This window comes from Onychostoma macrolepis, chromosome 19 (assembly GCF_012432095.1).
Source record: "Onychostoma macrolepis isolate SWU-2019 chromosome 19, ASM1243209v1, whole genome shotgun sequence".
Lineage (NCBI taxonomy): Eukaryota > Metazoa > Chordata > Actinopteri > Cypriniformes > Cyprinidae > Onychostoma > Onychostoma macrolepis.
Window position 1 is genome coordinate 23,071,321 of NC_081173.1, and position 15,447 is coordinate 23,086,767.

The window sequence follows — 15,447 nt, forward strand, 5'->3', positions numbered from 1 at the left end:
TGACCATCTGTAGCACTGAGAGAATTCCCAGTGGGCCGATCCACCTGTAAACTGTGCCCCCACTAAATAAAAAAAGACATGTATTACATGTGCTTTCATATTTAAAGGCCCTTTGACTTAGCTGGCCAAATTATTAATGTGATTTCTTTTTTGTGAATAATATTTTTTCAATGGTGAAAAAGCAGTCATGTCATGTTGATAATGAGGGTGAGCTCGCAGTGTCACACAATGAAGTCCTCTGTTTGCATTTGTCTGAGTCCTGCTTGTTCTACCATTCAACTGTAAAGCACTTTGTAAACAGTGTTCTGAAAGGTGCTGTATGAACAAAGCTTCACTGTACAGATGCTAATAATTGGGCATTTGGATATATTCTGTTGTAAAATTAGATTTCATAGCCTTACCCTTGTTCGCAAACCTGGAAAATCCATTATAAAAGTACTTTTTCTCTCATTAGTGTACTTTGTTATTAAGAAGACAAAAGTGTCAAGAAAGCATATAATTAAGATGAAATATGAGACATAGCCTATGACCTTGAAAAATCAAGGTAGCCTAATGGTATTTGTGAGAAAAGTATTTCTATTGTCATTTCAAATCAAATTGTACAAAAATTGAGAAAATATTATCTAATTGTGTCTGTTTTTGTGGTAAATAAAACAACTGACACATTCTTATTCCATAGACCTTTAATCTGACCAACAGAATACTGCCAGATGCAATACATAATATGTTGTGGAAATAGCTTTTTGGTTAAACTATTTTTATTTATTTTTTAAAGTTACTAAATTTCTTAATCTTTTCTAAAGGTCCACAGGGCTGAAAGTGTCAACAGATGAAAAAGCCTGTATGCATGAAAAAAAAAAAAAAAAAATCTAAATGTTTTGCTATATCTAAAAGTTTTTATCCAAATGTTATTCTCATAAATGGAAATTTTCCCAAAGAATATGATTTTTAAAAAGGAAATTGAACACTGCTTTAAAACCTGCAATGTATTTAATATTCTTATTTAGATGTATAGTCATGGTATTTGATCTTGTTGATGTACAAAACCAATAAAACGACTAAAAAATAATATTGTTACTGTTCATATTGTTCACGCTCAGTCGCGATTCGTATCACGGTGCTGTCGCCAAATTACATCCAGTGACGTAAACGTACACCTTGACTACCGTAAATCCCAGAAATACAAACGCACATTCAAAATGCTGAGTTTCAATATTGCACATTAAAATATAATCTAACACAATCCCTGGCGTTAAATGTGTTATTTCACAGCGTGGATTACACTAAACACGTTGAATTGTGCAAAAATAAACAAACTGTAGCGCTGCGCAAGAGTGACGCGCTTCTACTAACCGATCACGGTACGAAGGAGCCGCAGTCCTCCTCTCATGTTTATTTCTGCTCTGGAGCTTGGCCGTTCCGCTGCGAAGACGCGTTTAATCTCCTCTAAGATGAAAAACAACGTCTGGTAAGGACCTGTTATAACAAATGGCATGCAAATACGCGTCACGCGTCCTTGTGTAACATTATAGACTGTCATAGTTATAACCAAAGGCTTGAGTTTGATCGGATTCATTCATTTGGTCCCACTTAATCGGACAAGTGGTCCTTCGGTTTATTAACTTAAGAGGATCGGCTTCGAAGGCACACGGTTAAATCAGTGTTCATGCCGGACTTTGAGCATTTCAGATTTTCCTACTCCAGAATGAATCCTGTATTGGGAGAGAACGTGTATCCGTTCCAGCAGAACCAGATGACGGGCTTCGCGGACTCCGCTTCTTCAGGCCACTGGACCGATCCAGCGGGCCTTTTCTTAAGCGAACACACGAGTGGCATCGGGCAAGATGGGTTGGACCTAGGAGCTTTACCTCCTCCGGGAACACCGTATCTACACCTGGGTAACTATCTCCACCGGGTTTCTCCACCTCCTCCTGCCGCTGCGGCCCTGCGTAACGACCTGGGATCCAACATCAGCGTCCTCAAAACTCTGAATTTGCGTTTCCGCTGCTTTTTAGCCAAAGTACACGAACTGGAACGCAGGAATAAAGTATTGGAAAAGCAGCTGCAACAGGCTTTGGAGGAGAGCGCGGAGTGTGTAGAAAATAAAAAGCCTTTAACGAGAGATGTTGGAGTTCAAACCGGCTTCGTTGGATTGATTCCCGTCAGGCCCGACTTGATACCCATTCAGAACGCGAACGACACCGCATATCTGTCCGGAGCCTTGCTGTCACCGACTCTCAATAACACCATCCTCCCTCTCGAGTCCAATAAAAGTACAACAATATTAGAAAACCTGAACCCATCCAATCTGACGGACTCTAATTCCAACCTCACCCCAAATTTCCCCATCAGCCCGATTGATCCTGCTCCAAAAACATTCGGCAATGTTAGCGCGAAGTATGTCAATACTGGGATCGGCTGTAGCAGCTACCCTCCACCCAGATTTCACCCTGGCACGGTGTGGTCGTATAATCAGAGGTACAGCACCGGGCGTGAGTCGCGGGTCTCGGGTCCGGGTGTGTCGTCGTGGGTGCCTCCAGACGGAGTGGGTGTCCAGATCGACACCATCACCCCAGAGATCCGGGCCCTGTACAATGTGCTCGCCAAGGTAAAGAGGGAGAGAGACGAATACAAACGGAGGTTAGTATGAGTGCTATGTGATGTTCTTGTAAACGGAGAGCTTCAAAGTGCAACTTTTACGCACAACTTTACGCAGCACTTTGCGCGCTTCGCAACTTCCGTAGTAGCTTTTTCTTGTCAGTATATTATCTATCTATCTATCTATCTATCTATCTATCTATCTATCTATCTATCTATCTATCTATACATGGATGATTGATGATTCTTTAATTATGAGAACACAGCATATTTATTTATTTATTCATTTAAGGCTTGTTAACATTTTAAAAATCATTTTATAGTGCCTTTTGTTAGGTGTCATTAAAACACGTTTAGAGAAATTGAATTCACAATCAATCCATTTTACTGTCTATTAGCTAATGTATTGTATAAGTTCAGGGCTTATCCATTTTTTTTTTTTAAACTGAAAAAACCTCATTACCATCATGTCATTACCATAACAAAATATTATCAACCATACAATATATTAAAGTCTGTTAATAAAGACCAATGAATCCTGACATCAACACTTTTGTTTTAGCAGTTTAGTTTTAGCTTTATTAACACAATTCTCAGGTTTTTCCCTTTGTGAGGTGAGATTACATTTTAATAATAGTGTATCACAGAATATTCTTGCAATTTCTCTAACAGGGCCTTGCTTATTGCCTGTGGCCCTCATAAAAATCTAGTATAGTAGATGCACTCAATGCAAATACATAAAATATTTTGTGGATTTTTATGATGAATGTGTTTGCACTGAATAGGTGCATTTGTTCTTTTTCAAGACAGGTCTGTTAGGGCTGGTTCTCACTCAACATTTCAGTCCCTCTTCAGCTGCCATTTTTGAGGCATTATGAAGTAGCATTTAAATGTCTTCACTTATTACTGTACTTATTAAATAATCACAGTAAAAAAAATATACAGTGCATATCAGTGTCAAAAAATTTTATTTTATTTTTTACCTTAATGGGGGCATATTATTACTAAACATATAATGTCATGCTTGTGTTAGCTACTTTGATATAATGAAAAGTGTTATAATACATAATTTTGTTATTTTCAGTGGCATTTTAGCCCTAGGCCCCTATTACTTAATTAACAAACAATTTTGAATATAGTAAAATGCTGAATATATTGCATTCAGTAGTTAAAGCTAGACAGTTATTTCATTTTTGAGGCTTATTTATTAATACTTTTTTTTTCTCATTTTAAATATTGAAAGCTTTAATTGGAATACTACCTAATTCCCTTTTATTGTTGCGTAGAAGTTTTTTTAGGCTAACTATATCATGTTATTTAATAGGTATCAATTTAATGCATTGATATTATCACATATGAATAAGTATTATTAGCATTAAATTATACTTTCTGTATGGTTTTAGAAGAATACATGACTAACGAGTAAAATAACACAAAGTTGTTCTGTTTATACCCTGTATAACCCCTCCTCCCAATGAATCTCTCTCTTCATCTCTCCATCTATTTCACTCCAACTTCAGTCGCCTCCCCTCTGCGCCTCAGCATCTGCAATGCAGTACTGAACTGAGTGCTGCTGCTGTCAGGATGCCAATAGAGAATAATTCAACAATCTCTCTCTTACCTTCCCGTTCAGACTCCCCAGACTACTACCAGCTGCCAAAGCCACTGAATCCCAGCCAAAATAGCACTTTTTATGTCAACAGTCAGGTTTATTTCTGAAAAAGCCCTCGGTTGTATGTTTTCTCTGTTCTATTTTGTCTTTGTTTTAGTTGTGTATGTGATGCAATGGCACCTGGTCTGTGGAATCGCTGATTCAGCTGTCTGTATATTCACTGGTGTGTTAAGAAGAAGGTTACGTGGATGTTATCTGAGTGTTACACTAACATAAATCACCTGCTCTAACACCTGCAGTGATACTGCAGTAATGGCCTAAAATGGAAGGAGCGTGTATGTGAACGATCCTGCACTTCCTGTCTCAGGCTGTAGTGTGCGTCCCCTATGCGTACAGTCTAGTGACACATTACATAATGCTTTCTGCGCCAAAAAAAAAAAGATGACTTACTACATGAGTAGTGTACTACCAGCCCAAAGTGTTAGCTCATGTTACATGACAGACTCTATTTTTAGCTGAGATTCACTCACTCTTAGGTGGTGGTTGCATTTTTATGACGTGTGGAAGTGTAGAGTTTCATGTTTACTTTAGTAAAGCTGTACAGACTCAGTTATTGTTTTACAAAATACAATTTGTATTCCTAAATTAAATTAATGATATATTTACAGGTTTTTATGCAAAGTATACCCCGAAGTAAGCCATTGTAGGACTGTGTACAACAGTACAATGTATATATTTATTAATATATAAATGTATTTATTATATTTCATTTAATAAAATTACTTTTATTTGTAAAATGTAGTACATTTAATTTAATAAAAGTATGCAAGCCATTGTAGGAAGCATTATACAATCAGTTTTTTAATATTTTCTTGAATGATCAAAGCCAAAGTATACAACAGTACAGCCCAAAATAAACGTGGCATTTACCCTCATTAAGGTCAATTCTGTTTGTTATGCTAGTGGCTCAGAAATTACACATTTCCCCTTTAAAAGTATTTAAATAAATATTTAAATATTTTTTATTTGATGACATTATCATTTTAATTAAGTCTCGTGAATGTTCAAAGCCAAGGTATACAACAGAAAAACGTATTGAAATGGGCATCAAAATAGATATGGAATAAAGTCAAAAAAAAAGTTTGATGGTTTGCCAATTCTGGTTTTATTATTTATTCTAGATGGGAAGAGGAATACACAATGCGGGTGGATCTACAGGAAAAAGTTGCAGACCTTGAAGAGGTAAAACCCAATCAATTTAATATTTAAATTGATTAAAATAAGACTCAAATTAATGGAGCACTGCATCTGATGACGTGTGTGTGTGCATGTGTTTCAGGACCTGCAGGAGAGCGAGGTGTGTCAGGATGAACTTGCTCTGAGGGTTAAGCAGCTTAAAGCAGAGCTGGTTCTGTTTAAAGGTCTCATGAGCAATGTGAGTTAATGACAACATTCATGTGACCTGACCTGAAAAATACCTCATTTAGCCACAAATGTCTTTGCAGAGTAATTGATCCTCTATTTCAATTTGTTTCATTCTTTCTTTCACATCCTCTCTCCTGTAGAATCACTCTGATTTGGACAGTAAGATTCAGGAGAAGGCCATGAAAGTGGACATGGACATCTGTCGCAGGATTGACATCACAGCTCGTCTGTGTGATGTAGCCCAACAGAGAAATTGCGAAGACATGATTCAGATCTTCCAGGTTTGTCTTTCATCATCAGTGTTTGCATTTGCAGTTACATGAAAGATATTAGATATAGGCATGCCTTATTTTCTGCATATTTGTTTACCATTCATAACTTCCTGCCTTTCTCAAAGACCCTGGACCACAAAACCAGTCATAATGGTCCGTTTATACAATAATAAATAAGCTTTCCATTGATGTATGGTTTGCTAGGATAGGACAATATTTGGCTGAGATACAACTAACAAAAAATCTAAATATTGAGAAAATCACCTTTAAAGTTGTCCAAATGAAGTTCTTAGCAATGCATATTACTAATCAAAAATGAAGTTTTGATATATTTACGGTAGGAAATTTACAAAATATCTTCATGGAACATGATCTTTAGTTAATGTCCTAATGATTTTTGGCATAAAAGAAAAATCGATCATTTTGACCCATACAATTGGCTATTGCTACAAATATAGACTGGTTTTGTGGTCACGTATGTAATTTATTTCATATTTAATATTTACCGTTTGGGTTAGTAAGAGTATTATTTTTAATTAATTAATTAATCAGTATAATCAGTGACAGTAAAGACATTCTTAGCGTTACAAAAGAGCTTGACTTCAAATAAATCAGCATATTAGAATGATTTCTGAAGGATCATGTGACACTGAAGACTATATATTCTGTTTTTTTAATTTTTATTCATATTACTGTTTTCTAGCAAGTAGCTACACCTCCGTCAACCTTGACCCGCCGTCCTCGAAAACCAGCACCACAGACAGTCAGGGCGAATGAGAGCGATGAACCAGTAAGCATCTCTGAAAGTGAGGAGAGCGGGAATAAGGAGGTGGAGCTTTGTTGCTCATCAACCAATCAGATCAATGAGGAGATGCAGAGGATGCTCAACCAATTGTAAGTGGCGCCATTGAAAGTCTGAAATTTCAGAGAATGCTGTGGAATAATGAGTGCTGTTAATCAGTTTTACTCATACATAATAAATTACTTCTCAATTAGCAAGATGATATGCACAGCGACTGAATAAATAGCACTTCTAATGAAAAGAAATGGTCTATTAAAATGATAGTGTTGATGCATTCTAGTTTGTGTTGTTATTTTGAAGATCACACACTCAATTATATTTGAATTCAGAATGCTTCTAATCATTTAAGATAATGACTGTTTGTTCTTATGCCACAGACGTGAGTGTGAGTTCGAGGATGACTGTGACAGTCTTGCGTGGGAAGAGACTGAGGAAACTCTGTTACTCTGGGAAGATTTTCCAGGATACACCTTCAGTGTTGAGAACCAAGGAGAAGTATGTTTGTTTTTTATTGATTTCAGCTCCAGTGATGAACTTTGGCAATTAAATTGGCATGATGGATCCAGTTAAACCTGAAAAAAGACAAACAAACATGCGTTAATATTGATAAACATACAGTCATTTAAACCTCCGATATAAAATTGAAGTTTATATTCACATAACATTTATTTAAACCAAGTCATCAAATCTCGTCAAGTTGATTTAAGAAAAATAACTACAATATTGCAAAAAGCATACTTTATCTTCTGGTGTCGCTGCTACTTAAAAAAAAAAAAAAAAAAAGATTTATACATTATTCCATCTCAATATTTCTATATTTTTTCTTTTTGGATTTGCTTTATTTTTGTACTATTATTTGTTTTCTTATCCAATATTTCATCCAATATGAAAGCTCTCATGCTACACCTATCACAGTTTGGTGGTTTTTGTTGTCTCATCAGTTTTGCTATAAAAGGCAAACGAAGGAGAAAAAAAACACTTGAGTTGCCATTTTATCTGAACTGATATATTTCATCTCAATGTCTCTCACTCTCTGCACGACATTTACATTTTGTAGAGAAAGAGCTACAAGACATCTCAAACTTAACAGTTTTTCTTTTGTTTCACACAGCAGGATGAGTCCATAGAGGAAGTGATAAAGGACACAGAGTCCCTTTTCAAGTCCCGTGAAAAGGAATATCAAGACACCATTGACCAAATTGAGGTAAAGAGTTTTTGCTTGTGCCCAAAAATCTACATGATGTTTTTTCTTTAATCTACCAAACACATAATAGCTTTTTATCAAGCAAGGCCTACAACATTGAGGGATTTCTTGACGATGTTGCGTGATTTTTAAAGGAGAGACGGCTGTAAAATGTGACTTTTTGTTACTTAAAGTTTGTGTTGTGTTTGTAGTTGGAGTTGGCAACTGCTAAGTCTGATATGAACAGGCATTTGCATGAGTATATGGAGATGTGCAGCATGAAAAGAGGCCTGGATGTTCAGATGGAGACCTGCAGACGATTAATCACTCAGAGTGGAGACAGGTACACACACACACACATACACACATGCTCAAGGACTTCGAAGAGAGACTAATCACGATAGTCATGTAGTCGGGTCAGAAGTGCTCATAAATAACTACTTGAAAAGCAACAATTCCTGGGAGAAAACAGTCCATTAATTGAGCAAAACAGCCTTTTTATCAGAATCTCTCATTCCTGACCAATCATCATAAATTTCTCCAAAAGTAATGTGAATTAAACATAATAAAAATCATTTTAAAAAATAAAATAAAATAAGAATAAATTATTTGCAAAAAATAAATAAATAAATAAAATCCAATTCTTATTCCATTGTGTTTTCCTACTAAGAGTGATGTCATTAAGGAATTGACTTTTTTCAGATAAACAAATTAAATAAATAATAAAAGCTTATGCTTCATTTGAAATATTTTGAACAGAGAGGAGCACATTCTTAATAAATTAAAATTAGTTTGATTTATTTTTCAATTGAAGTTAAAATGCATAAAATATATATATATATATATATATATATATATTAGTGCTGTCAAATGATTAATCGCGATTAATTACATCCAAAATAAAAACAATTGTTTACATAATGTGTACGGTGTATATTTATTATGTGTATACAAATACACACACATACAGTATATATTTAGAAAATATGTACATGTGTTTACATGCATATATTTATATTCATATAATTTATATTACATATACATATATTTAATATACAAACATAACATATTTTTCTTAAATATATTCATGCATGTGTGTCTATTTATATATACGTACTAAATATACACAGTACACACGTATATTATGTAAACAAAACTTTTATTTTGGATGCGATTAATCACGATTAATCATTTGACAGCACTAATATATATATATATATATACAGGTGCATCTCAATAAATTAGAATGTCATGGAAAAGTTCATTTATTTCAGTAATTCAACTCAAATTGTGAAACTCGTGTATTAAATCAAATCAATGCACACAGACTGAAGTACATTGTCTTTGGTTCTTTTAATTGTGATGATTTTGGCTCACATTTAACAAAAACCCACCAATTCACTATCTCAACAAATTAGAATACTTCATAAGTAGTATTTTTATATTTAAAAAAAAACATTTTTAGTGAATTGTTGGCCTTCTGGAAAGTATGTTCATTTACTGTATATGTACTCAATACTTGGTAGGGGCTCCTTTTGCTTTAATTACTGCCTCAATTCGGCGTGGCATGGAGCTGATCAGTTTGTGGCACTGCTGAGGTGGTATGGAAGCCCAGGTTGCTTTGACAGTGGCCTTCAGCTCATCTGCATTTTTTGGTCTCTTGTTTCTCATTTTCCTCTTGACAATACCCCATTGATTCTCAATGGGGTTCAGGTCTGGTGAGTTTGCTGGCCAGTCAAGCACACCAACACCATGGTCATTTAACCAACTTTTGGTGCTTTTGGCAGTGTGGGCAGGTGCCAAATCCTGCTGGAAAATGAAATCAGCATCTTTAAAAAGCTGGTCAGCAGAAGGAAGCATGAAGTGCTCCAAAATGTCTTGGTAAACGGGTGCAGTGACTTTGGTTTTCAAAAACCACAATGGACCAACACCAGCAGATGACATTGCACCCCAAATCATCACAGACTGTGGAAACTTAACACTGGACTTCAAGCAACTTGGGCTATGAGCTTCTCCACCCTTCTTCCAGACTCTAGGACCTTGGTTTCCAAATGAAATACAAAACTTGCTCTCATCTGAAAAGAGGACTTTGGACCACTGGGCAACAGTCCAGTTCTTCTTCTCCTTAGCCCAGGTAAGACGCCTCTGACGTTGTTTGTGGATCAGGAGTGGCTTAACAAGAGGAATACGAACTGTAGCCAAATTCCTTGACACGTATGTGTGTGGTGGCTCTTGATGCCTTGACCCCAGCCTCAGTCCATTCCTTGTGAAGTTCACCCAAATTCTTGAATGGATTTTGCTTGACAATCCTCATAAGGCTACAGTTCTCTCGGTTGGTTGTGCATCTTTTTCTTCCACACTTTTTCCCTTCCACTCAACTTTCTGTTAACATGCTTGGATACAGCACTCTGTGAACAGCCAGCTTCTTTGGCAATGAATGTTTGTGGCTTACCCTCCTTGTGAAGGGTGTCAATTATTGTCTTCCGGACAACTGTCAGATCAGCAGTCTTCCCCATGATTGTGTAGCCTAGTGAACCAAACTGAGAGACCATTTTGAAGGCTCAGGAATCCTTTGCAGGTGTTTTGAGTTGATTAGCTGATTGGCATGTCACCATATTCTAATTGGTTGAGATAGTGAATTGGTGGGTTTTTGTTAAATGTGAGCCAAAATCATCACAATTAAAAGAATCAAAGACTTAAACTACTTCAGTCTGTGTGCATTGAATTTATTTAATACACGAGTTTCACAATTTGAGTTGAATTACTGAAATTAACTTTTCCACAACATTCTAATTTGAGATGCACCTGTGTATATATACATGTATATATGTGAGTGTGTGTGTGTCATAGGTATCATATGTATAACACTTTTAGAATGCAAAACAAACAAAAAATGTATATATTAGTGCTGTCAATCGATTAAAAAAAACAACTAATTGATCACACATTTTTTCTGAAATTAATCGCGATTAATCCCACCTAACATTAAAGTTATTAAATATACTTTTATATTGCAATAATTTCACATTCAATCTTCAAATTAATGTAAAAACTACATAAAGACCATATATTTTTAATATTTGTTTAACGGCATCTTTTTTTGTTACTGAAAGCCAGTATCACTGATACCAATTAATACTAATTTCCTTATTAAAATTTTCCCCCTAATATTTAAGCATTGACTATAGCCATTCAGCATTACATTATAATTAAGAGCTATCAATTTGAACATTTATTTGACTTTTTAAATAACTTCTAATTTAAGTGAACAATCTTCACATAGACCCATTAAAATAAATGTCATATTTATCTACCTGTGCACCTCAGCAGAAATATACAGAAATTGAATAAAATGAACAAACACTAAATTCTTAGATGTGTTATATGAGGGAGACAGTGCTGGGATGCTCCAGAACAGTTTGGAAAACCATTTCAGAGACATGTTCTTAATGTAACTCATAACATATTACAAGGCAGCTTTAATTGCTTTTTTTGGTAACTTCATACCTTAACTGACCACGACATTGCATGCACGTAGTTTCTTTCACGATTTGATATGCAATGATACAGGCTACAGCACGTGTCAGCGCCTTTGTGCGTGCAATTAAAGAGCACGCGCTGCGAGCACAGTACCGTTTCCGTGCTTGTTTGACTCGTGCCTGGTGCTGAAGTTAAGCTGGAGCGCGTGTACGTCTCCGGTTTGATGTGCTCGTAAAGACGTTCTGCAAATGTATAAACGCACATCTTGTCAAGAAAAAAGAGAGAGAAGGAGCAGTTATGAGTGGGGTGGCCAACCCTAGGCTCCGCCCCTGTGTTAACAGCATTAAATCATTTTAACTCGTTAAACTTAAAAATTTATCGCCTGCGTTAACGCGCTAATTTTGACAGCACTAATATATATATACATATATGTATGTATGTATGTGATATGTATATGTGAGGTTTTTTTCAACAGGTTTGTTTTGAGTATATGGAGATATATCGCCTACATATAGAGAGAGAGAGAGAGTTTTTTGTTTGTTTTGCATTCTAAAAATGATTATTAGAGATGGAAAAATGATGTGTAAATATTTTAAATTAGCTGCAACTGAAGGTGTGATTGTATCAGTGTCAGGCTTGGATAACAAAAGTGAAAAATGAAATAAAAGTGCATTCTTAATGATATTTTTGACCCATTCACCCTTTTGTTTCTTTCTGTGGAGAGTGAAGCCACATACACGTTTATTTCTGAATGGAACACACCCTCTTTCGTCACTCATTACATCTCCCTTCTTTCACAGAAAATCCCCTCTTCTCGTTTCGGTTGCTGTGGAGGAGGGAGAGAATGCGGAGAAGGAGAGGAAAAAAGCAACTGCGGCAAATCCTGACAGCGCTGAACCGTATAATGACTTGCAGTCGAACTCTGCTGTCCCGGACCACACATGGAAAAAGGCTTAGGAGCTTTTATATCCCTCCAGCAACACAGAAATAGCTGCAATTATAAATGTACGGCAATTATCCTTTCATAACAAAGACTGTGATGCTGCAGCAAGAATCCACAGTAAATGGGTTATAGTTACCTTCTGAAAGGCAAGTAACCATGTGTGGTTTCACTAGTGCCCTCTATTGGAATACACCGTTAATAGTCAAAAAAATCCATTATTTGCACTTCCAGCATGTAGCATTATATTAATTCTGGCCAAAAATATGAGGCCAGATGTGATATCACTCTTTCTAGATTACATAATTTTATTTATTTTTATGCAGATAAACACCAGGGTCATTCCTGTTATGTAGTACCTTTTGAATGCTGTAATTTGTCATTTAAGGAAGATATTTAAATGAGGACTTTAAGAAATATGTTCTAGTTAAGACGGCACTTCATTATAATATGATGCAATTTCCTGGAAAATGATGTCAAAAGGGAACTGGCATTTGTTAGATGATTGGAAGAAGAAAAAAAAACGTTTTGAATGGAGAAAGAACGAAAAATAAGGAAACACCTGAAATGTTTCTAAATTACCATTGTATCATCAAGTTTTACTTAAATTTATTTATGAAACTATATGAATTTTACAAAATTAGCTAAAAAGAATTTAACATTTGAATTGCTAGTTATATATGTGTATATAGTATAGCAAACACAAGGCAAACCAACAATAGGGTTTTTTAACCTGGGATACTCAAATAATAAGAGCAAGTTATTAATTTTTGAAAAAGCACTTAGCAGTTTATGCATCAGCTCCCAGTGATGCCAGCGATATGATAAGTGATATTTAAATAGGTCTACAGTCAACTTTTTGCAGCTCTGAGTGGAGATATTTAGTGCTCAACACTTTGGCGTGAAGTGCACACTGAAGTGAAGTGTGGGTGTCTGCTTTCATTTTCTGATTTATTCTGTGATTTTGTGCCGTGGGTGAATGACTAATCATTGGCCTTGTTATTTGTGTTTCTTGTTTGAAGATGTCTAAATCTTTAGCGTTGTGTCATTATGCACTGTAACCTACCTTTGATCGCTTAGCCTCAGTCAATGTCTTTAGCCATTTAGTTGCATTAACATTATCAAATAGAGATGCTCAAGTGAATTTCATTAGATTCACTCTTTGAGGGCCAGGTTACAAAAACAGTTTACAAAGGTCATTCTTAAAGTGCATCTGGCTCAAAAAAGAAATAAAATAAAAAAATACAGAAATGGCAAGTGACGTCAGTGTAAATAAAAAGCCAAAACAAATCGCTTAGTTAGGTCAAAAAAGTCAATATGAGAGTCATTATGCACTTATGCATAAGTGATGACTGAACATGTTAAGTGCTGCTGAGGGCGATGTATTCCACTCTCTAAACTGAACTTCTCCCACGCTATTTATCTATTTATTTTTTTATTTGTTTATTTGTTTAATTATTTATTTGAATAAAGAGGGATCTCAATTTTAGCCAAAGCAACTCAAGACTTCAGAGTCAGAAACTGAAACAGCAGTTAGTTTCAGTTTAAATTGAAGGACTAAACAACTGGATACACTTTAAAAACATTTTGTAATCCCAACAAATCACTTACTGATGAAAATTTACATTCGTAATTCTAATTATGAGTCAGTATTCTGGATATTTCTGTCTTTTGTTTGCTTTATCTTGTGTTTTGTTTCTACATTTATCAAGTTATCAGTGCTTTACTGATAATTACTGACAAAACAAACTGTAAAGGAAAAGCTCAACTAACATATTTGTATATCAAGGTGCCTGGGAAATTTCTGGAAGTTTATTGTATTTATACTTGAAGGCACTTTACTGGCACACATCTGCTTCACAACCTTCATAATAATGCTAATAATGTCTGTCCGCTTAACTCTCATTAGCAACAACATGTAATAGTTGTAGATGTTTTCTTGTAGATGTAAACCATGGAAACAATAGAGCTTCTTCTGTGATTATTCAGTCATAGCCTACAGTAAATTACCATGACAACTCATGCAGAAGTGTAGCTATGGTTAACATGAATGTAAGCAGGACTGTGTGAACTGCATTGTACAGAACAAAGTGATATTATGCCATTTATTACACTCTTAAGGTCTTGGGCTCAACATGGTCCAAAGTCTTAGTTTGTAATATGATGTTAAATGAAGTGGTTGATATAAAAAGGAGAACTGTAATTTAATGAATGTTTAAAATTAAATGTTGATCAGTGTGTTATGAATAGAATGTGAATTAGGGGGATTTTATTCCTCAAAACACAGGAACAAAATTGCTGATTGGTGGTTCTGTGAGGCCATGTTCGAAAAGGGCTTCTAAACTCTGCTGTTGGTTTAGGAATGTTTTTGTGCAATAGACTACTATTTATTACAAATATGAAATTGTTCTGATTCTAGACATCTGATATCTAGATTAATGAAATTTGAAAAGATGGCCTCAAACCAGAAAATGAAAAACTGTGTACAGATATTTTGATGGACAAGCTGAAAATAAATTATTTTAGTGAAAACATTGCTTATTCTCTGATCTTATTTGCATGAAGTATGTTTTCTTACTCTAACGTATTAATTATAAACCATTGTATTAGAGGAAGAATGTTTTTCAGTAAATTTGTAGTTTACATAAATTTCAATGCCTGAACTGATGTCACTTCATTTATTTTTTTCATGTATAACTATTTTACACACATTATTCTTAATTTAACACATTGAATGTACTGTAACTGAACTACACATTTATTTATTTTATTTATTGTAATATTGTGAAATGTTTTTATAATTTAAAACAACTGATTTCCTGCTCAAGAAATACTTATTATTATCGGTGAATATTAAGCAGTTGTGCTACTTAATATTGTGATTTGTGTTAACAGTGACATTGGTAAAATCTTAATCTTCATGGACATGTCATGAGTTTACTTCCCAAAAATATATTTTGAATGCTTTCTTCAGTCCATTAGGTTACAGAATCTTAAATCCAGAAATTAGACCTTCACCTGAACTCTCATATGAAAAATGATTCATTTGATGACAGGATGATTCATCCACTTTACTGGAAAAAAACAGCACTTCCTTGAATGTTCTAGAATCTGTATCCAACTCATTAAATTTGT

At 35.1% G+C, this 15,447-nt stretch overlaps 1 protein-coding gene across 1 annotated transcript; it reads left to right on the forward strand.

The window, feature by feature from the left end:
- Positions 1-1,363: 1,363 nt before the first annotated feature.
- On the forward strand, positions 1,364-14,839 carry iffo1a (intermediate filament family orphan 1a). Its single transcript, XM_058753531.1, has 9 exons — positions 1,364-2,640; positions 5,392-5,452; positions 5,550-5,645; positions 5,776-5,916; positions 6,611-6,801; positions 7,087-7,204; positions 7,821-7,913; positions 8,105-8,235; positions 12,173-14,839. Exons 1-9 carry the CDS (start codon positions 1,667-1,669, stop codon positions 12,327-12,329), a joined length of 1,962 nt encoding a protein of 653 aa, XP_058609514.1. The 5' UTR covers positions 1,364-1,666; the 3' UTR covers positions 12,330-14,839.
- The last annotated feature ends 608 nt before the right edge of the window (positions 14,840-15,447 follow it).

Coding starts and splice junctions, on each gene's coding strand:
- iffo1a (XM_058753531.1), top strand. CDS start 1,667: ATGCCGGACTTTGAGCATTTCAGATTTTCCTACTCCAGAATGAATCCT. Junction 2,641..5,391: donor AGAGACGAATACAAACGGAG/GTTAGTATGAGT, acceptor TATTTATTCTAG/ATGGGAAGAGGAATACACAA. Junction 5,453..5,549: donor AAGTTGCAGACCTTGAAGAG/GTAAAACCCAAT, acceptor CATGTGTTTCAG/GACCTGCAGGAGAGCGAGGT.